The sequence below is a fragment of the Silurus meridionalis genome, chromosome 27 (assembly GCF_014805685.1).
Source record: "Silurus meridionalis isolate SWU-2019-XX chromosome 27, ASM1480568v1, whole genome shotgun sequence".
Lineage (NCBI taxonomy): Eukaryota > Metazoa > Chordata > Actinopteri > Siluriformes > Siluridae > Silurus > Silurus meridionalis.
The window spans coordinates 5279679-5300786 of record NC_060910.1 but is presented as its reverse complement, the minus strand read 5'-3'; the positions used below and the strand labels follow the sequence as shown (position 1 = coordinate 5300786).

Sequence of the window (21108 nt, the reverse complement as noted above, 5' to 3'; positions counted from 1 at the left end):
GCATATATCTTTCTAAGCACTCAATGTTTTCTAGTCTCATATTATTCCTTCCCTTGTATCATATTCAATTTTTCATGTTTTTCTTTTATTTTGTGTTTGTTTCTTTCTTTAGTAAATTTGCACTGAAATTAAAATGTTTAATGCTTGCATCTGCATTTCTTGCCCTTAATACATGACTAATAAACTATCAGAGTAAATATGCTTTAAATATGCTGTATATTAAACTCTGGTTTCACCATTTTCCCACACAATGAGGTGTTTCTGAAAGAAAAAAATATATATCACTCAAGAAATAGAGAATAAAACATATAATCACATTGATGATCATAAGATGCATGATGGTCTTGGGCATCAGATCACGCACAGTCTTGTTGACAATAGCCATGTAGGAGTCAACAAGGTTGCGGATGGTCTCCACCTGCCTCTCCAGCTGAGGGTCCATGGAGTGCATGAAACTGTCCGAGCTGCTCTCCTCACTGCTTTCACTCTGCTATACAACACAGAAGTGTATCAACATCATACAGACTATTCTGTGAAATATTACTGCCGTCAGAAGTCGGAAGAATTGAGTCAGGTGTTATCGGGAAATAATTAAACATGAGGGATAACTCCTGTGTAGTTGAAACAAAAACGTGAGAACGAATGGTTCGTTTTCTGTTAGCGTCAGTGAAATTTAGCTTGATGATATGAACGGAAATTAAGTATTTACCTTTTCTTTGTCCTTTCAGTTCAGACATGGTTCACCAGTCAAAGAACGGACAAATGCAGGAGTTAAGAATGTCAAAGTAAAGGAACAAAGCTCTTCTTAAACATTAGTGTTATATGAAAACAAACACACTACAGTATAACAATTAAAAAGTAGCCATGATGTCAATTACAACCAGTGACTATGTCATACCACAATGCGTTCTGGGTAAACGCCAGCACGCAGGTATGAGGCCTTCCAGCTGTCCACCTCTTCTTGTGTCTCACATGCCAGTTCTAGCTGCCTGTAATCCTTATACACATTCCTGAAAAGCAAAAGCAGTAAAAGTGCTACATGTGATGCACTACACTTTAATTGCATCTACAGCTATACAAATAGTATGATTTTACACTGTAGTGTGCATGTTCTCTCCTGACAAGTATCAAGTGCTCTAGCCTAAACAAACCAACATTTAGTTGGTTCAGGATGTTCAGGATGAATGAATGAATAATCAACATAATCATGCATGTTGCATCTGTTCAGACATTCGTATGCTGAGCAAATCATTTATGTAAATCATTTGTGAATTTGAGCTTTAAACTCTATAATCCAACAAAGCTGTGTAGGTTAAATCACACATAATGGCCCCAAACAAAGCCTTCAAATGCTTTCTTGTCTATTACTTCCTAAACCCTTTAGTTTTAGAGTGTAACAGATGCTGTTTCATACAACATAATTAAGTTGATGATATCAGTAGTATGGGTAGATGATCGGGTGCCATTCAAAGAAATCTGAGATCACTTCTCTTCCATCACAAGGGTCACAAGGCTACTATAAAACTCCAGTAATTGAAGTGACTTCTTATTTCCAAATAAAGATTATTAAATCCAAATACCATTCCATGGCTTTTGATGATCATGATCATTTGGAAGTCTGATTAAGACTTCCAGACTTTATATACTGTGTATATATATATATATATATATATATATATATATATATATATATATATATATATATATATATATATATATATAGTATTTCCCAAAACCATAAACCTCCTCCTTGGCCTTCCTTTTTTCCTCCTCCATACTTAGCATTCTTACACCTATATCCCCGTATCCCTCCTCCACACATGACCAAACCATCTCAGTTGTGACTCTTTCACCTTATGTCCGAAATGTCCTACCTGTACGTTCTAGCTAATAAACACATTTCTAATTCTGTCCATCATCATCACTCTGAATGAAATCTTCACATCTTCAACTCTGCCCCCTGCAGCTCCACCTCCAGTCTTTTTGTCAATTGTTAAAGTAGAAGTATATAAAACAAAGGAACTGAACAAACCTTTGTTCTGTGTTGAAGAGGGCAAAGACGTGTTTGCTAGACATGAAACTTTTCTCGATGTCTCGGAGTTTTAGGTTATCCACAGGCAGCATGTATTTCTTCTCTTTCTCCTGTAGAGGGAAGCAATGTGAGAGAGCACCAGGGTAAAGTGTGTTGAGCTGGAATTCTTATATAGGAATTAGAATATGAATATGATCTCAAATACATTGTGCTCTAAAGTAATTGAGATGGTATCAGATGAAGTGACTAAATAAAAGCAGAAGATGAGATGAGGGTGCAGGAAAATCCAAAACTGCAATGCACCACATGAATGGAATTTCATAAATACAACCTAGTTTGTTATTGACCAGTCACAAGGTGTTTTTAATGATTAAAAAAATGCTTAAAAATAAATCTATATGCTATTTTTAATTATGTAGAATGCCACTGATTATAAATCATTATTTAAATATATATGCGATCACATATGCAATCTGATTCTTGCAAATTCTCTGTTTCATCCATCACAATGTACCATGAACTGTTTACAGAACTGTTGAAAAGCTCTCCAGTATTCCCTCAGCATAATAATAATTAAATGGAACTTGGGTTTTATCATATTTTCCTGTAAAGTATAAGAATTTTTCCTTGTACAGTCTGTACCAAAACTAATACATTGGCTGCCAATGAAAACAGCATCTGGCAAAGAGCTAGCAGAAAATATTAAATTATAATAATTGCAACTGCAGAGAAAGCATCTGATTACGCCTGAGTCTCACTGTGGCTGTACTGTAAGTCATACTGACTGTTAAAATGTAGGGTCAGCATGGTACTATCAGCCATTATAATGCCAAATATTGTATTAACACGTTCCTGCTTTCAATTCTCTTTAATAAAAATTTAATAAATTATTTGTCATGAAAATCTAAATGCTAACCAGGATTAAACCATTTCTACAGTATTCCAACACAGAAAAATACAGAGAAATTGCAAAGATGAAGGTAAACTGCAGTTTTAGTAATTGGAATAATGAATTTCATGATAGCAGTCTGTTCCCTGACTGGAAGAATGGTACTTTTTTATCCTTCTGCATTTTCATGTGTTTCTATCATGTATCTTTGTGTTACACAGGCAAATCTGTATAATTAAAAAAAACATAATTAATGTGTGACTAAGCAAGAAAGGGTAAATATAATAGCCCTTATAGTATAAAATAGTAGGGGAACAAAGAGCAGCAAGTGGATGATTGTTTTTTTTTTTAGTCATGGTTTCGAATGCCTCATATTTCTTTGTAAATAAAAGTACGTGTGTAACTAATTCAAGTCAATTCATTTTTTGTTTGTATAGCGCTTTTAACAATGGACATTGTCTCAAAGCAGCTTTACAGAGATAAAGCAGTTATAAAATAATGCATAATTTGAGACTTACAACTGTAAGTTTGTCCATAATGAGCGAGCCAGTGGTGATTGTGGCAAGAAAAAACTCCCTGAGATGGCATAAGGAAGAAGCCTTGAGAGAACCCAGACATTGGTGGCACAGAGGTCCATACATAATAATTCCATCATTGTTAATGTGTGCAGAGATATGTGAATAACTAAACATGAAGAATTGCTCTCAGAAATAGAGAGTCAGGTGCCATCTGAACTACAATCTCAGTATGACACTAAAATAGGGCTAGTGATGTCCGCTAGTGCAATTAGGAATAGGATTCAACCAGGACTGAGCTTGTATCAAATGCAACAGAATTCATTGCATATAGAAGGATTGATACAGGATAAAGTACTCATAGAGACACTCAGCTATTGTAAAACACAAATATTGCCAGTCACTAAGACAGACAAGTCTAAATGGTGTTTAAACCATGATTTAAGAGCTGTGAATGATGTTTAATATTGGCAAGCAGTGGTTCCTAACCCACACATGTTGATGACAAATGTTCCAACTGATACCAAATATTTCTTTGTTCAGCTTTCTTTAGTGTCCCTTTAGCATTTCACTGCATGTATTTAATCAAGTATTTAAAGAAGACTTTAAAGAATTAGTGGTGGACATTGTTATGTTCGATTGTTATGTTCATTGTGTATGTCGATGATATTCTGATTTGTTCCTCTTCCATAAAACAATGGCATAGAGACTCTATCACAGTGCTAATATGGGGCTTTTGAGCCCAACAGACTGGGGAAGCAAGCAAAGTGCTGAGGAAGTTGGAAAAAGAACTGCTAGAGCATATGAGCCAGATCCGCAGGTTTATATAGATGCCATAGGTGAGACTAGAGGAATCCAAAACCAGTATAAGGCAAGAAATAATATACTGCATAATCTGAGCCAAAATATGACTTTATAAATCCCAAAGAGGAACGTAGAGTGGATAAATAATCTGTAATATAAGCAGCAGAGGTTTATTCATTAAAAATAGAAGTTAGCAGCACTAACTGAGTTCAGAAAATAGGCAGATACTACAAGTTAAATGACTTTGTAGAGCAGACTAGTTCTTGATTGGTAGTTAGCAAAATAATAATACTGCTTCTAGTGAGACTTTTACTGAGACTACGAAGCGCATAAAAAGGCTAAGTCGGGAATTTAGGGACAATGCTGGTTTGGTTCATGGTTGTCAATGATTGGAATGCTTCTGGGTATAGTACTTCTTGTTGCAGGACTGTTCGTTTTGTTTTGTTTTGACAATTCAGTTTTTTTTAATAAGGGTTAATGTTATGCAGATGATAGTGATGTGACGGCCTCCAGAGAAAAGTAAGCAACCTGTGGACTCGTTAGATTTGCTTAGAGATCACAATGATGGTTTTGAATGGATCTCAGAGGACTGGAATGAGATTAATGAGGTCCTGTACAGCAGTGACATCTACACCTGGGCAGAAGCTCTGCTTCGAATTCTTGAGCCAGAGGGTGGTCTAGCCTCAGTGCCATAGTTGAAGAAGATGCAGCAGAGCACATCAGATGATAAAGAGGGTTGGTGTAAGGTAGAAGCAAATGTGGCCCTCACATTGGCTTAGGAGGTTGTAGTTCTAACATGTGAGGACATCAGTGACTTGACTTTGGCAACAATTAGTATATTTGAAGCAAGTAATGTGTGAAAGTGTGTGAGAGTTTATTTGAACCAGGTGTATTAGTGCAGTGACTTCATGTTAGGAAGTCATTGACAAGCCGGGTTTTTGTTAATTTTAATATTTTTTAGAAATTAGAGATGGATTGGAATGGATAAAGGCCTGCACCATGACTGAGTCCATGTTATTTTTGATAATAAAGAATTAAAAATAGAGATGGATGGGAACCACCACCATTATGTGCTTCCACCAATATGCCAATTAAAAGGTATCTAGTTATTTGAAGATAATGGTGGTAAAGATAAGGTGAAGATTGTACAATAAAAAAGATGCAGAGATTGCAGAAAAGAGTATAAAAAGACTTTTACTGTGTTTTTGGGTACTCCTATGGAACTGCATGACTTTGTTTCTGCTGAAATAAAGCCTAATTCTTTGACATTTTACATTTAGAATATTTCTTTTAATCAGTGTATTAACTTCATTTATTAATTTGTTGATTTCTTTTTAAATTAGCCATGACAGATAAAGAAACGGACAATGAATCTCAAGTTCGAGCGTATAGAGGGACATTTGGTATGATTTAGATTTTTGCTTTTGAGCTTTCTTTTTGGTCAGCCTGGGCCCAGTAGCCTGGGTGAGCAAAAATGTGTTGAAAGGATGGTCAGGGTTTAAAGTGGTTTCCATGTTAGAGGTTTATGTACAGGCCAAAGACTGAAAAAATTAAGATGGATTGGTCATGCCACCATTATTGTATTAAATATATAAGAACCTAGTTATTCGAAAATAATGGTGGCAGATAAGGTAAAAGGTGGTGAATAAATAGATGGGTGGGGTTACACAGGATGCAGAACAGGGTATCTAGAGATGAATTCGCTGTGTTTTTGGTGCTTCACTGGAACTGCCTGACTTAATTTCTGCTGAATAATGTCCTTTTTCTTTGACACCACAACCCTGGATCCTGAACTTAAAGAAAGTTTGATTCTTTTGCTTTGTATTTGAACTTTATTTTTTAATTTGTTACTTATGATATTAATCGACCATGACAATTAATGTAATTGGTCATTACAGAAGCTGCTTTTCATTATGGAATTTTTCTACAGATTTAGTCCATGACTTTTACTTTAAAAATGAACATTAATATTATGCAGAGATTACATACACACTCATGCAGAAAAACAGATTAAATTATTTGGGCGTATTATTCTGTACAAAGCGAATATATTTGCTGCAAACTCTTTTATCTACGACTGCTCATCAAACTGAAATCAAACGGGATTTGTGGTGGTTAAAGGTTAAATTTGTAAAGCTGAACCCCATGCTCTTGAAAGTCTCTTTAATGTTCAGTTTCCTGTGTGTGTTTGTGTGTGTGCTCAGAATAAAGGGCTCTTTATGCAGTGAGCTTCAGAGGGGAAACAGCACAGAGAGATGAGTCCAAAGGCCTACATCTGGAGATACTACAACTCCATGGAAAGAAACTCCAACATTCCTTAGAGTTTGCCTCTCCAAACCCCCCCTAACACACACACACACACACACACACACACACACACACACACACACACATACACACACACCAGTCACCAGCACATAAACACTCCCAGGCTAATACCAGCTCTTCTACTGACAGGTCATCAACATTAGTCTGGCTTGCAAAGAGGCCAATTTTCACTTCCTGTTGACCTCTGGCCTCGTACTTCCCATTTATAAAAAAAAAAAAAAAGGAGAAAAAACTTCAAAATGGATAAAAACAGACGCTCCGCCTCCCTGTGCTCATTTTCCTTCTCCCCTTTTCCATTTCTTGCTGACGAAAATGTGCCACGTCGATTTGGTCAAAACGGCATTTGATCCCAAACGAACCATGTTATCTGATCAATCCTGGAGATTTTTTTCCTCCTCAATGAAAAGTTTTTGCTTTTTTAAAAACCATCAGTTTAATTCCTAAAAGAATATTTGGTGTTAGATTTGACTTTCTGACCCTTTCTGACAAGCAAATTTGTCTTTTTTCAGCATTTGGTTCCCAAAGCTGTTTGAGGGACTGAAAGGAGATTTACAAGCTGACCATGGTGAAACAGGTCAGGGTAGGACCAACGTCATGCCACCCACGTTCCTGTCTACTCTTAGCACCATCAAACACTGATACTCCTCTAAGGACCCTCCTCTCCGCTCCCCTCAACCCACCCACCACTCCCTCGCTCGGACCTCCGTCAGTGCACAGCAGGAGAAAGGAAGAGAGAGGGAGGGAAGGATGGAGGGAAGGAAGGATGGAAGAAGTTTTTTGAGAGAAGCGAGAAGATGTCCAGTTGCCGACACCATTTGGCAACCTACACAGAAACGCAGAGGTATCCTTTAAAGTCTTTTCAAGTATTTATGGCCTGCATATGTGCAGATGGGCTTTGGAATGATACTAGACAATGTAGATGTGTGGATGAGGTCCAGCAACATAAATAAGTCAGAGATATGCAGGCTTCCTGTTTGATTCGTCATTGTGTTGTACATATTGTTGTCCACTTTTTTTGCTTTACATGATGTCAGGTTTCCGTTATGTTAGAGCCATTCCACATTGTAATGCAGACAGATGTGACATGAGAATGTATGAATAAGAAATTGCTCTAAGATCATAAAATAATGCATAAAGAATTTAAAAATTATGCACTTATATTTAAGTCTATTCTTCTTATTCCTTTTCGCAACTAATACCATGTATCATATGTATTGATTATATTTGCCTAGAAATGGTCTATATGCATGTATTAATCCCCCCCTTGGAGTAGTTTTTGTGTTTGGTCCTTCTCCATGTCCACGGAATCAGAGGCCTGGCCCGCTTACCCAGTGTTCAGACTACCTGTTCAGGACAGAGTGAGTGTACAGTAGTCTGCACATTGGTTAGGCTGATCAGGGGAAAGCACAATGAATCCCTATCCCATACAAGCACATCACCATGCCTCTGGATGGAAAAGGTTTTCTTTAACATTTTTTTTTTGCTAGAAAATTCAACATGGGTGCATTCAATTACAAGAACATGTAGTTAAAGTATTGCTACACCAATCCCTGTACGACGTCTGGCAGAGGTCTTACAGATATCCCAGGGACAAAATAGAGATTAGTAAGCGTATATTAATTCCTGAACTTCCTGAATTAAAAAAAATAAATAAATAAATAGAGTTGGAAGCAGGTCTTACGCCAGAGAGGAGGCGAGCAAGCTATCAGGAATACTGTTATCATCTTTAGAAAGAATAAAGCAGACATTTAAACTTTGTTGGTTTGTTCCTTGGTTCATTCATTTTTTCATTTTTGTGTGTGTGTGTGTGTGTGTGTGTGTGTGTGTGTGTGTGTGTGTATGCTGGTGTGTGTGCAATGCTCTACATGTGGATGAAATAAAAGAAACTGCACTGTGTATCATGCAAAAAATAAATAAATAAAATGATAAAAAAATTAAAAACGGTGTATTCTTGCTGCTTTTTTTTTTTTTACACTCAAGACAAACAAACAAAAAGCCATACTGGCAACTACTTAAAATTCTTGCCTGAATCACTGATTTGACTCTCTTCTCCTCTGAAATCTCCTTTAGGAGATGATAAGGATGTTTTCTATTAGCTTCAGCTTTTTTTTGCAGACATTAGGAAGTGCTGGGCTTCACAGGGGCTTGCAGAAGTGTTGGACTTGCAGACTCCGAGTCTGGTATGTAAGGTAATAAAAACCAGATGCCCCCCTCCCCAAGGCCCAGAGCAGCCCGACTCACCACAGCCTGATCTAGCCCAGCTACATGCCTGATGTCTGGTGCATTGAATGGGGGCTGGGTGGGGGTCATGGACTCACCATAAGACATGAACACACACACACACACACACACACACACACACACACACCAAATCCGAGATGTGTGTATGTGTTGTACTATGATTAGAAGTAAATATAGAGATCCAGTGTTCATTTCAATAAATGCACAGAAAAATAACTGTATGCATCCTGGTGTTTGTCCTCATCCACCTTTTCTACCACCACCTCAGGGAGGAGCGGTGCGCCTTCCAGAAGAACAGCATATGCCAAACAATGCATTACAGCCAAGGTATTAATCACCAGGAAAGACGGGTTCCAAGACATATAGTCTAAATACACTTCAAGGCAACTAACCCCACTTCCCATAAGCCTGAAGTATGCGTGCATTAAAATAAACATATGATGATTTACACAGTGTTCAAACTGTATAACTTTCTAGGGAAAGGTTAGATTAGGGAGTTTAAGAAAACCCCCATAGTGTCAGATGGCAAAAAAAATATCTTACAACAGAATGAAAAAATGAACTGGCTACTTGTGATTTTAAATGGGAGGACGAGAAAACAATGATTTAACAATGAATCTATTAGATTTTAGCAACACTTTAAATCAAGGTATCAGACAATGGCATATTAAGAATGTTATGGGGCAAATATTTATACACACATACACTTCTTGACAGAGCTTTTTTTATGTACGTTTTTTTTTTTTTTCAAATGGTTTATGAGTCAACTAGATTCATGGTCATTCAGGTGAAAAAAACAAACACCTTACATGTTGAACAGAAAGCTTGTAGTAACAAAAAATGCTAAAATGAATATAGGTCACCTGCGTAATTAGTTGATCAACTTTTAGATTCTACCTCAAAACCATTTTATGGACAATGGAAGGTCTCATTATGTTGGTTTGGCATGATAGCTTCTAGTATGTAGATCTAGAGCTAGTGTGTGATCATATGGCTGTGACTATATGCTTCATTTCAATAAATGCACAGAAAATTTACTGTATGCATCCTGGTGTTTGTCCTCATCCACCTTTTCTACCACCACCTCAGGGAGGAGCAGTGCGCCTTCCAGAAGAACAGCTCAAAAGATAGATTCTCCCTCAAAAGCATTTTAAGGACAATGGAAGGCCTCATTATGTTGGATAGCCTCTAGTATGTATATCTAGATCTAGTGTGTGATCATATAGATGTGATTAAATAGATTGTAGTGTTTTTAGGAACTTTGGTAAAGGAGTGGTACTCACCTCATCATCTTTGTACCAGGACAGAGTTTCAGCAGTGAGGACAAACCAGTACTCTTTCGCTCCTCCCTTCATGATGCCAATGTTATTGATGGTTAGCCAGCCCTTTCTGATCACCTACACAAAGCCATATAAAAAATGTTTCAAGTGTAGCAGATAAAGCACTGCATGTGTGTGTGTGATTATGCAGTACCACTAGTGCATACATTGTATGCTATAATCTCTATAACATTATTCAAAGTATTTAGTAAGAAATAAAACACAATTACAGGAATATAATAACAGGATGATGTGAGGCTCTTATACCACTGCAATTCTCCTATACTTCCTATATATTTTTATTTGGAATGACATTATATTTGATATTATATCTGCATGGCATACTGTACTGAGTCACAGTTAGTGTTGTAAATCCAATAAAGACATCAGAATCAGAATTTTACTCTATTTCACAAAATGCACAGGGGTCAAATTACAGTATGGCCATAATTTAATACGGAAGAATCAGGCACATATATTAACACCTTCATGTAAATTCGAAAAACGAATGTTCACCATATTGTAAGCTTCCCCACATCAATGAAAATACATTATGAGTATGAAATATTTGATGCATCAATCATACAATTTTTTCTTTAAGTTTGCTTAAAGAAATTCTAATGTAGTAGGTGAACTGTTGAATTATATCTAATCGAATACATTGTACTAATATATTGTTTGTAATCGGTTATATAAAGCTCATTAGCAGTCAATGAGAAATCAGCAACTTGGGCATAATAGACAGAAAAAGAGAGGGACTTTTACTTTTCACATGTACAGCATGATACAGCATCCCTGGAGCAGAATGGGTTAAGGGCCTTGCTCAAGGATGGCAGTTTGGCGATACTGGGCTTTGAACCTCTGACCTAGTGATCAGTAACCCAGCGTTTTAACCACTGAGCTACCACTTCCCACATAACAATATATTCTATAGTTATATATGCACATTGTATTTGGATCATTTGTAAATTATATTCAGCAGGCTATAATCACACACACACACACACACACACACACACACACACACACACACACACACACACACACACACAGTCTATATTTACATTAATCGGAATAAAGTCCACAGTGAGATCATGTTTTATCTAAAGTGGATCATTTTAACTTTGTAGATTGAGAGATTCAAAAACATATTTGTCAGATGTCCCATTCAAACTTAAGACATTGTTGTGTCTGCGATCCAGGGTACAAAATGTTCACTAGCAACTGTAGTTTTAATTCAGAAAAAGGAAAAAATAGGTGCATATGCACATGCACATGCATGGAATAGAGATCTAAACATTTTTTGACATTTCAGCCTGAACAAGCAATTTTTGGAAACCCCGTTTTCAGGTTCAGTAGTTTTCAGCTCTATACAGACACACACAAACACACGCACATACACACTTTCAGACAAACAATCTGTGCACACTTACCATTATCTCATCCTGTGTTACCATTGCCATAGCAACGGTGGCAAAGCAAAGGAGAGGGTTTAAGAGAGATAATTAGATAAGCTGAAAAAGACAGGCTGTAGAGAAATGAGCGACAGAAAGCGGAGAACAGTGGAGAAGCAAAAAGAAACAGTAGAAGAGAAATAACTTATGGGTACATGGCTCTTAATCACAATTAAAAAAGTTTTAGTAATAAGTGCACTCTTAATAACAGAGCGAATAACACATCATTATGATATCTAATATCCATGACATGTGTAAAGTGTTCGATCATTAATTAGTGTTTTATCAGTGACATAGTTTAATGTTGAACAACAGTATAAAGGAGTGGTTTGTCTTGTTTTAACCACTCTGCTGTTTATGAGGCATATTCCAATTACAGTGAACAAATTGACAATCTTTTCCTTGCACTGTACCTGTCCCCAAACCATTGTTAGACACTACTATGTCTCATAAGTCATAAGTAAACAGAATTAACATTAATTTAGACTCATTGTCAAGCTATTTACAGGATCTCAGAAATGCCTAGAGAATTTTAGATTTTGAGTTTATACAAACCTTTTAAGACATTGACGATAAAGAATGTAATAATGTTTTTGTTATTTAGTCAAAAACATAAGTATGTACAGTGCAACCTCGATACTCGCGGGGAACTATCGAGGTCGCGAGTGTCACGGTCACGTCGAGGTTCCACTGTACTCTATAGGGACAAAAGTTTGTGGGCACCTGACCATAATATTCGTATTTACTTTTTTAACAATCCTTTCCCCATATACTGTTATAAAAACCTTCACTTTTCTAGGAAGATGTTCCACTAGATTTTGTCAGGTACGTCATGTACGGATGTAGGTGAGCTGAGGAGGCCTGGAGTGCAGTCAGAATTGTAAATCATCCCATATGATTGAGGTCAGTGCTTATGGCATGTTTCATGGACCTCACTTTGTGAACAGGGGCATTGTCATGCTGGAACAAGTGATGGCACGATTGTATGCTACCACAGCCGTTTACACCATATACAATTGTGTGCCTCCAACATTGTGGTAACTTTTGGAAAAGCAACACATATGACTAGAAAAGTCAAGTGTCCCAATACTTTTGTTTATACAGTGCATGTGGGCTGCTGATGCTTACTGTACCTGATTTCCTGCAGCCTTCTTTTTACTCATCTGACTGCTACGTTGTTGTGCACTGCCAAGAAAAATTCCACAAATTTCAAACTCATAGTAACCGCATACAACATTGTATAAAAATACACTGTATACAACTTATACAGGATCTCTAACCAAGTCATATGATCTTACTTAGCAAAACCGATAAAATCTTCATGGTTGGTGTTCATGTAGGCCAGCTCAATGTCTATCAGCAGCATCACCTACAACATAAAAGACAATATCACATGCACTTATTTCTAAAAGCAGTTCATGCGTTCATGTCACATTGTTGTTGCAGTCCTGTACAATAACGTATTATACAAAATGTATTGTAGATACAAGCAAACCTGGTCTTTTGTGCGACTCTCTCTGTCACGGATGTGCTGGGTGACAATCCTCTCCATTTCCTCCCTCAACATTGGGTATTGAGCAAGCTGTTTTGCACAGAAGAATTCATAGTGTTTTACTGAAAAACCTTTTACAGATGAGTATGACCGGGTCATTGACACCAACTTCTATTCCTAGGTGTGTAGACAAAGTATTAAATTAAAAGAAGCTAAATCTAGATCATATTTCAGCTGCTCTTTTTTCAGGGAAACATTTCATCAGTCTAAGTTGTAAAAAGCACTGATGGGAGAGAGTTCGACTCACAGAGCTATGTGTATGTGTGCTTATACGTGTGTTAATGAAACTTGAACATGGCATTATAAAGCCTTTTTCCTTTAGGAACCTGGTGCCAGCGAGTAAACATTTCTCAGATGTAGGCTCACCTTCTTTGTGCACTGTCTGACTGTATTGACGAGCTCAGAGATGACCAGGTCCACACATTTCTGACACGGCTCTTTAATCTTAGCTATCTGTCTTTTCACGATCGTCTCAAAAGCCATATCAGGAGTGAAGAGGCCAGTCCTGGGCAGCAAGATAAAGGGAGAGAGACTTTCTTAACAGAAATATATGTCATCTCACTGCAAAATGCACATATCAACATACACCAATCAGGCATATCAATATGACCACTTGCCTATATGTTGGTCCCCCATTTTGCTGCCAAAACAGTTCTGACCCATCAAGCATTAACAGCATTAACTTCTTCAGCAATTTGAGCTACAGGAGCTCGTCTGTTGGATCGGACCACATGGGCCAGCCTTTGCTCCCCATGTTCATCAATAAGCCTCAGTCACCCACGACCCTGTCACTGGTTCACCACTGTTTCTTCATTGGAGCACTTTTGATAGATACTGACCACTTTAGACCAGGAACAGCCAACAAGAGCTCCAGTTTTGGAGATGCTCCTGAAGACTTACCTCTTCACATATGTACATATGCAGTTGTCCAGTCAACCATCAGAGGTAATATGGCAGCAGGAAATGCGTCTATGTAGATCAAGGTCAAGCATTTAAGTTAATGTTCACATCCAGTTTTAATTTGTGCCCATGATAGCCTCAGATTCTGGTTCTTGACTGACAGGGGTGGAACTCAATGTGGTAGTTTTGGCCTTATCTTATTTACAGCCTTGCTTCATTGATGATTGAAGGCATTCATTTATGTGTAACTCTTTTAAGCCATTGAGATTTGCATGTGTGCTAAGGATCATTGACTTGTTGCATGAACCAGTATCAGACCAGGTTAAGCTGATGGATGAATGACCTCACATTTCTGTTCTACTTTCATGTGGTCTCATGAATATTCTAATATAAATTGTAGGTCATTATTGCCTAATTGACTGCTATTTTCCCAGCTAATATGGCAGCAAAACAAGGCCAAATTTAGCAGACACCCATATCCAGAGCGAAGTACAAAAGTGCTTTGAAGTCTCTATCAATGAATAAATCATCACTGGTTCACTAGGCTGCAAACTTGTTATATCACTATATTATTGGTCTAAAACTCTGTTAGGAGGATTTATAGCACACTTTGTTTACCTACACTTCTTCTTTCGGCTGCTCCCATTAGGGGGCGCCACAGCGAATCATCCATCTCCATACCCTCTGTCCTCTACATCTGCCTTTTTCAAACCAACTACATGCATGTCTTCCCTCACCACATCCATAAACCTCCTCCTTAGCCTTCCTCTTTTCCTTCTTCCTGATGGCTGATGTCTCTTCTCTGCACATGTCCAAACCATCTCAATCGGGCTTCTCTCACTTTGTCCCCAAAAGGTCCTACATGCACGGTCCCTCTAATAAACTCATTTCGAATAAATTTTTACCTACGCTCAACTCCAGAATGGGATGTTTGTAGTTAATAGTTGTGCTTGGATTTCACCAGGCATGGCACCATTCATGATGACCAACCATCTGCAATTTGGTCTCATCAATACAAAGCATTGTTTAGAACTTGAATGTTCACATGCAATTTTGCAAAACTGAGTCATGCGGCAATATTTATTTTGGAGAGAACAGCTTTATTCTAACAGCGCTGCAATGAAATATATTTTTTTGTTGTTGTTCTCACCTAATACTATTTGTGAGGACCCCACAATTATTGTTTAGATAAATAACAATATAACTTGAGGGAAGGTGTACTTTCTTTTTCCCATGACTATATATACATTAGGTTTATGTTTTATATAATACATTTAGTAATACTATATAAAATATTAATTATATTGTATATAATATAACCCACACCACTGTGCTGTTAAATGTTTAATTTGGAGCAAAATAAATGTTAAATGTTGGTCTGGTATAAAAAAAATCTCTTCAGAGAAATAATTGTCAACTTACTGAACAGTAATATGTTGTTGTTTTGTTTTGTTTTCCTGCTTGTTTTTGCATAAATTGAGATTTTTTTTTAAATATAGTAGACACGTAAATTTATGAGTCTTTTATCTAATACACTTTGATGTCTAATCTGATAAACCGTGTGTGTGTGTGTGTGTGTGTGTGTGTGTGTGTGTGTGTTTGTGTACACTCACCTGATACCATGGATGTTTTTGATAGCATAGCTGATCTCCTTACGCAACTCTTTCTCATCAAATTCCATCTAAACAAACAAGACAGAGAGGGGAAAGACATGTGGGCACTGCAGATTTGATTTCTGTGTAAGAAATAACCAGGTTGCCAGGTTGCAGCAGGCAAACTGTAGTTCAAAACACACAAACATTTTTAAACTATCCTGTGTCTGTGGTGCAGTCATTTTTTTGAAATATAGGAAAATTCTATTATTGTCAGAGACACAATGTCTGGACTTTCATTAGATTTCTGTTTATTTAGTTGTTATAAGATCACAGTTTCCATTAAGTGTTTTAGCCAATCTGGCAACTCTGATATTAACAGCTTTGCCTACTGTTTATCCATTAGTATTTGTTGCAGTTCTCTGTTCGAACGCTAGGGGTAATAATAGCTTCATGAAAGGTAAGTGGAAAATCAGCTTTTTTTATATATATTTTTTAATATAATTGTGGAGAGAAAGGTAAGTAAATTAAAGGAACATCAGTTTATTTTTGTCAAATAATGACAAGTGTTTGTCACCATAACTGTGAGGAAATGTCACCCAAAACAGTTTTTAAGCATTTTCATAAACCATTTATACTTTTCCGTTAAAACTTTAACAAACTTTAACAACTTTGACAAAAAAAATTGCCAAGAATTCATGGAAAATCCAGGGTCAGTTTATGAGGTAATATTGATGTTTCTTTTAGAGATGTGACTGCAGTAAAAGGACGCTTTTTAAATTGTGATAATTGGGTATCTTGCTTTATTAATAGCATTCAGTTTTACTGCATGAGATACCTGTCTGTGATGCAGCACTCTGATAAACTACCTTTCTGTACAATATTGATGGTATCAAGAGGTGGATTGATTCAGGCAGGATCACTGATAAATTGTAATGCTGCTATTAAGTAGATCTTACTAGTTTCTTAAGTTCAGGCTTCTACAATTTTCTGAACAGGAAATAATTTTCTCCTTTAGACAGAATATTTTAGGTTAGTATTTGTTTTGTATTTTCTTAAAAGGCACTTCAAAATTGTAATTTTAACAATAATGGTGATAGTAAGTTGGGTGAGAAATACTCTTAAAATATACAAATGTTTCTTTAAACAGCTCTAATAAAATGCAATTATGTTTGCCTCATAGCCAACTAAAGAACTTTTACAGCCATGTATTCCTCTTATAAGAGGAATCATTTAAAGGAAAATATTAACCTTGACCAGTTCAAAGGGGAAACGCTCATGAAAGATACGGTTGATCCTGGCTCCGCCTGACAGCTCATACGTGTCGATCTGATCACCAGATCCCTCAATACACTTCTCAAAATCTACTGCAAACTGCTGGACCATTCTGTAAGAAAAGAAAGCAGGAGCTAAATGATAGATACTGAACCAAATTGAGCTGGTAATTGTATAAATACAGGATATTGATCAACAGCATCAGAAAAATAAAAGATCACACCGAATTAAGTTTACTGCCACACACATACATATATTATAAATAACTAATTTTTTTAAGGATTTCTAAGAAATACTGGTAGCACAAAAATTCAACTGACTGAAGAAGAGCTTTGGTCTTGCGGGAAGGGTCGTCCGGGCGGAAGTTCTTGTACTCTTCCACTTCCTTCTCAATGGACAACAGCTGGCTTTGCAGCTTGTTCCTCAACCCTGGCAGTGTATCTCGAATATGATTGGTCAGTTGCTGCAAACAGAGGAAATCCACATACAGATGTTCGTTGTCAAAATATTTACATTTAAATTTATAGCATTTAGCAGATGCCCTTATCCAGAGCAATGTACAAAAGTGCTTTGAAGTCTCTATCAATTAATAAATCATCACTGGTTGCAAAGCTTGGATACCACCTGCCTAAAACTCTGTTGGGAGGAATTATAGCACACTTTTTTAAATATGTAAAACAAAAAAAAAGAAAAATAAGTGCTAGTTTAAGTGTTTTCAATTTAAATGAGGCACTGTGGTGCAGTTCAAGAAATAATAAGAGCTTTGAAGTAAGAGGGGGGGTCCTCCATTATCTGCTTTGTAGGCAAGCATCAGTTTTCAGAATCTGATGCCTAAGTGCAGCAAGTGGGGTTGTGTGGGAGAAAGCTGCCAGGGTTGAGATGTAGGTTTGCTTTGAAGAAAACAACAGTTTTAATGTTTAACAGTTTGCGAATGATTCATTATTGTATCATAATTTAGTTACTTGGTGTTAATGCAGGGTTAATTCCCATCAGCAACACTGAGTCAATGACAAACAAGTAATTTATAAGAAAACAATTTGTTTCTAATGAATTAATTTGATTGTTAATCATAAATATAATAATATATTATGTGACAGGTAGTCATTCATGCAATGGTATGTATCATGATTCTACAAAACAGCTACTTTAATTAGGGTACAATATTTGGCAATTAAATATTTCTTTATAAATCATTGGACACCTATTTGGAAGTTGAAAACAAACATGGAAAACAAACATCAACAATTATTAAATGATCAATTTGAAAGCTGGCAGTTTGCACGTTTCTTAACTTGACTCCATCTGGATCTCAAAAATTTTGGGCAAACAACTGAGTAGGTACTAATCAGAAGCCACATTTTTTGATGTCATCATGTAGACTTACAAAGTATTTTACTATATTTTAAAACTACAAAAATACAAAACACTAAAGTATTTTGATACTAATATGAAGCAATTATTATCAACCCTATTAAATACAAATGACAAAATACTATTTTATATTTGAAATACATATTTAAAATACATGTATCATAAATACTGCCCTTCCCTGTATGCAGCAGCATTTTGGATCATTTGCAGGGAACAAATTGCATTTGGACCTGCTAGTAAAAATTTGCAGAATCCAGTCTCGAAATGACTCTGAACAAGCACCTGAGCAGCCTGTGTGGGTAAAAATACCCGAATCCTTCTGATCTTGTAGAGAAGAAAACCAACAAGAGTGTGTTGCATTAGCAACATGAGGAAAAGGACAGATGATTGTCTATGGTTACCCCAAGTTTTCAAACAGTGGCTAAGGAGCAGAAAAGAGAAAACAGCTTGTTCTTATGCACCTCCAGTCCAAGAGGTGAATTTGAATCATAACTGTGCTGATATTTAAGCATTATAAGCCACAAAGTAATTTTTTTAATAATGCAGTGATCAAAACTTATTTGATCACATAACCTTGGGTGTGTATTTGGTGTTGTCTAGGTTAGGCAAGGTTCAATTTTATGTAGTCAAAATAAACAGTATGGTAGTTAGTTTCAGTATCATTACTGGATTGGTTGCTTTCATTTTCTACCAATGCTCTTCACAAATTTATTGGATGTTGTGAACTCCCTCATTTCAATCAACAGTCACTTTGATATAGTGAAATATCTCATGATGCAGGACATATTTCTTTCTTCTTCTTTGACCTTCAAAGCCTGTACATATATTGTCTCTCCTTTCATTATGTCTTTAAAGCGAGCATTTCATTGTGAATGTACATCCACCACTATCTCTTACCTGGTTGAGGACTTTTTGAAGGTAAGGCGTCCCCATGCGGTCAGCCAGGTGACGATAGGAAGGGTGGCTGAGGAAGAACTTCCTCTCAGCAGCCATTGCAGCAGTGATGTCCTTTTTTCCGTCAATGTCTTTTTGACTGCGGTTTACCACCCCAATGTAACCTATAGCAGCATCAGGCATCAGCAAACTGGATCACAACCTTGTTATGAGGTGTACAAGAACCCTAGAGTAAAGATTCTCAATGTGAATGGCAAAGGACCCATGAGATTCATGATTCTTTATTTAATCTTGGCTTTGTTAAAAGGAGTTCCTGTTATTTTTGTCTTAGAGGGAAACGAAAAGATTAATCACAGCAAATAAGACAGTGTCTGCTATGGATAAAAGTATAGTGTTTAGGTATAAATGTGGTGCAGGCTGAAGGTTTGCCACTTATTGTCTCCATATATCGTATCAGGTTTGATCATGAGTTTGGCTTACTATGTGCACATGATTTCACACTGTTCTCCTCTGCTCATTTAGTTAATTAATTCATATGTTCTTTAGTTTCCTCAAACCTGCCAAATATTAATTATAAATTGCCCATGTGTGAATGTGTGCCTTTGTGTGCATAGTTTAATGAGATAGGCTGGCATCCCATCCATGTGTGAATTATAAACGTTATTATCTTTAGTGACCAACAACCACTAACCAGTTCTAGTCAGGGTTATGGTAGAATGAAAGCCCATCCTTGAAAGACATTAGACAAGATGAGTAAACACTAACCCTAACATTACACCTTAGACAAGAGAACTCCAACATGTCTTGAAAGAAAACAACTAAATCAATTAAGTTAACACAAACAGTAAGCCAAGCTCAGGATTGAATTGGAAACCCTAGAGGCAGATATGTAGTTTATTATGCCCATGTTTTTGAGATCATGCCTTTGTGTTAAAGAAGTTGTATATTCACTTTCAGAAAGGCAGCTCTTTTCACACCTTCAGTGTTGATCTGAGAAGTAACAAGAAGTATAGGGGTAAAGTGGATGAGACAGAGGGAGTCAGTGATGCAAACATGACTGAGAACAGAGATATTCCTGATCATCATCTTTTCTCTGCTTGTGTTTTATATGGTGGATGTTCAGCTTTTGTATTAATATTCTAATTATGGCTGTCATAACTAAACCGAATTCATTTTAACGGCACTAATTTTATTAACGAGCAATTAATGCAGCGGCCATTTCTGTTTGACCATTTTTAGATAACAAATAAATGAATATAAAAGAGGCATTTATTGTTTTCTGATGCTGCAAATCAGCACCAAAATCCGCCATGATGTATACAGCACATTTGTGGCATTGTTTTCCTCATAATGACCGAAACGAATTTAAATTACTCAGATTTATTTTAATGTACAGATAAGAGCAATACATTATTTAAATCTGTAAAGGTTTTACTTTTATTTATATGGACTCATAATAACAACAAAACGCTGCGCTTCTGTAAAATAAAGAAAACAGACAGGGGGCGCTCTCTGCCGTCTTTCTTAAATGTTAATTTGAAACATTTTACAGGAATATTTTGTCTTCAGGTTCTATGTTGAGTTTGGTTTCACCAGTGGTGGGCTGTCAGGATTTAGTACTGACTCAATGGGGTCTCAAAGCTTAAAGAATGCAATAACTTTTTTTGCCCACCTCAATGGCCTTGCTGCATTTTTCTCCAGATCTCCGAGCACACGCAACTACTGGACGATTTTTGCCAGCAGCATTTTCCTCATGTGGCACCGACTCTTTGGCAGTACACCTCAAGATTGTTTAGTACAATTTTTAAAAAAAGAGATGCCCTCAAGGAGGTGTTTAACCACATACTGGAACATCATGTTGAATATGACGAGGACGTCTGGATGACTTTGAGTTTTGTTTTTTGCTGCATGCATTCAATGGGTTTTTTGAGCATTCTGATGT

General features: G+C 36.8%; 1 protein-coding gene across 1 annotated transcript in view; it reads right to left on the bottom strand.

The window, feature by feature from the left end:
- Nucleotides 1–21108, bottom strand: part of dnm1b (dynamin 1b) — a 36841-nt gene that overhangs the window by 7504 nt on the left and 8229 nt on the right. Inside the window, 14 exon segments of the mRNA XM_046841998.1 lie at nt 317–490; nt 710–721; nt 899–1010; nt 2033–2142; nt 10093–10206; nt 11562–11573; nt 12716–12767; nt 12881–12951; nt 13078–13164; nt 13501–13639; nt 15648–15715; nt 16878–17013; nt 17222–17364; nt 19170–19330. Coding sequence (XP_046697954.1) covers nt 317–490; nt 710–721; nt 899–1010; nt 2033–2142; nt 10093–10206; nt 11562–11573; nt 12716–12767; nt 12881–12951; nt 13078–13164; nt 13501–13639; nt 15648–15715; nt 16878–17013; nt 17222–17364; nt 19170–19330 — 1391 coding nt within the window.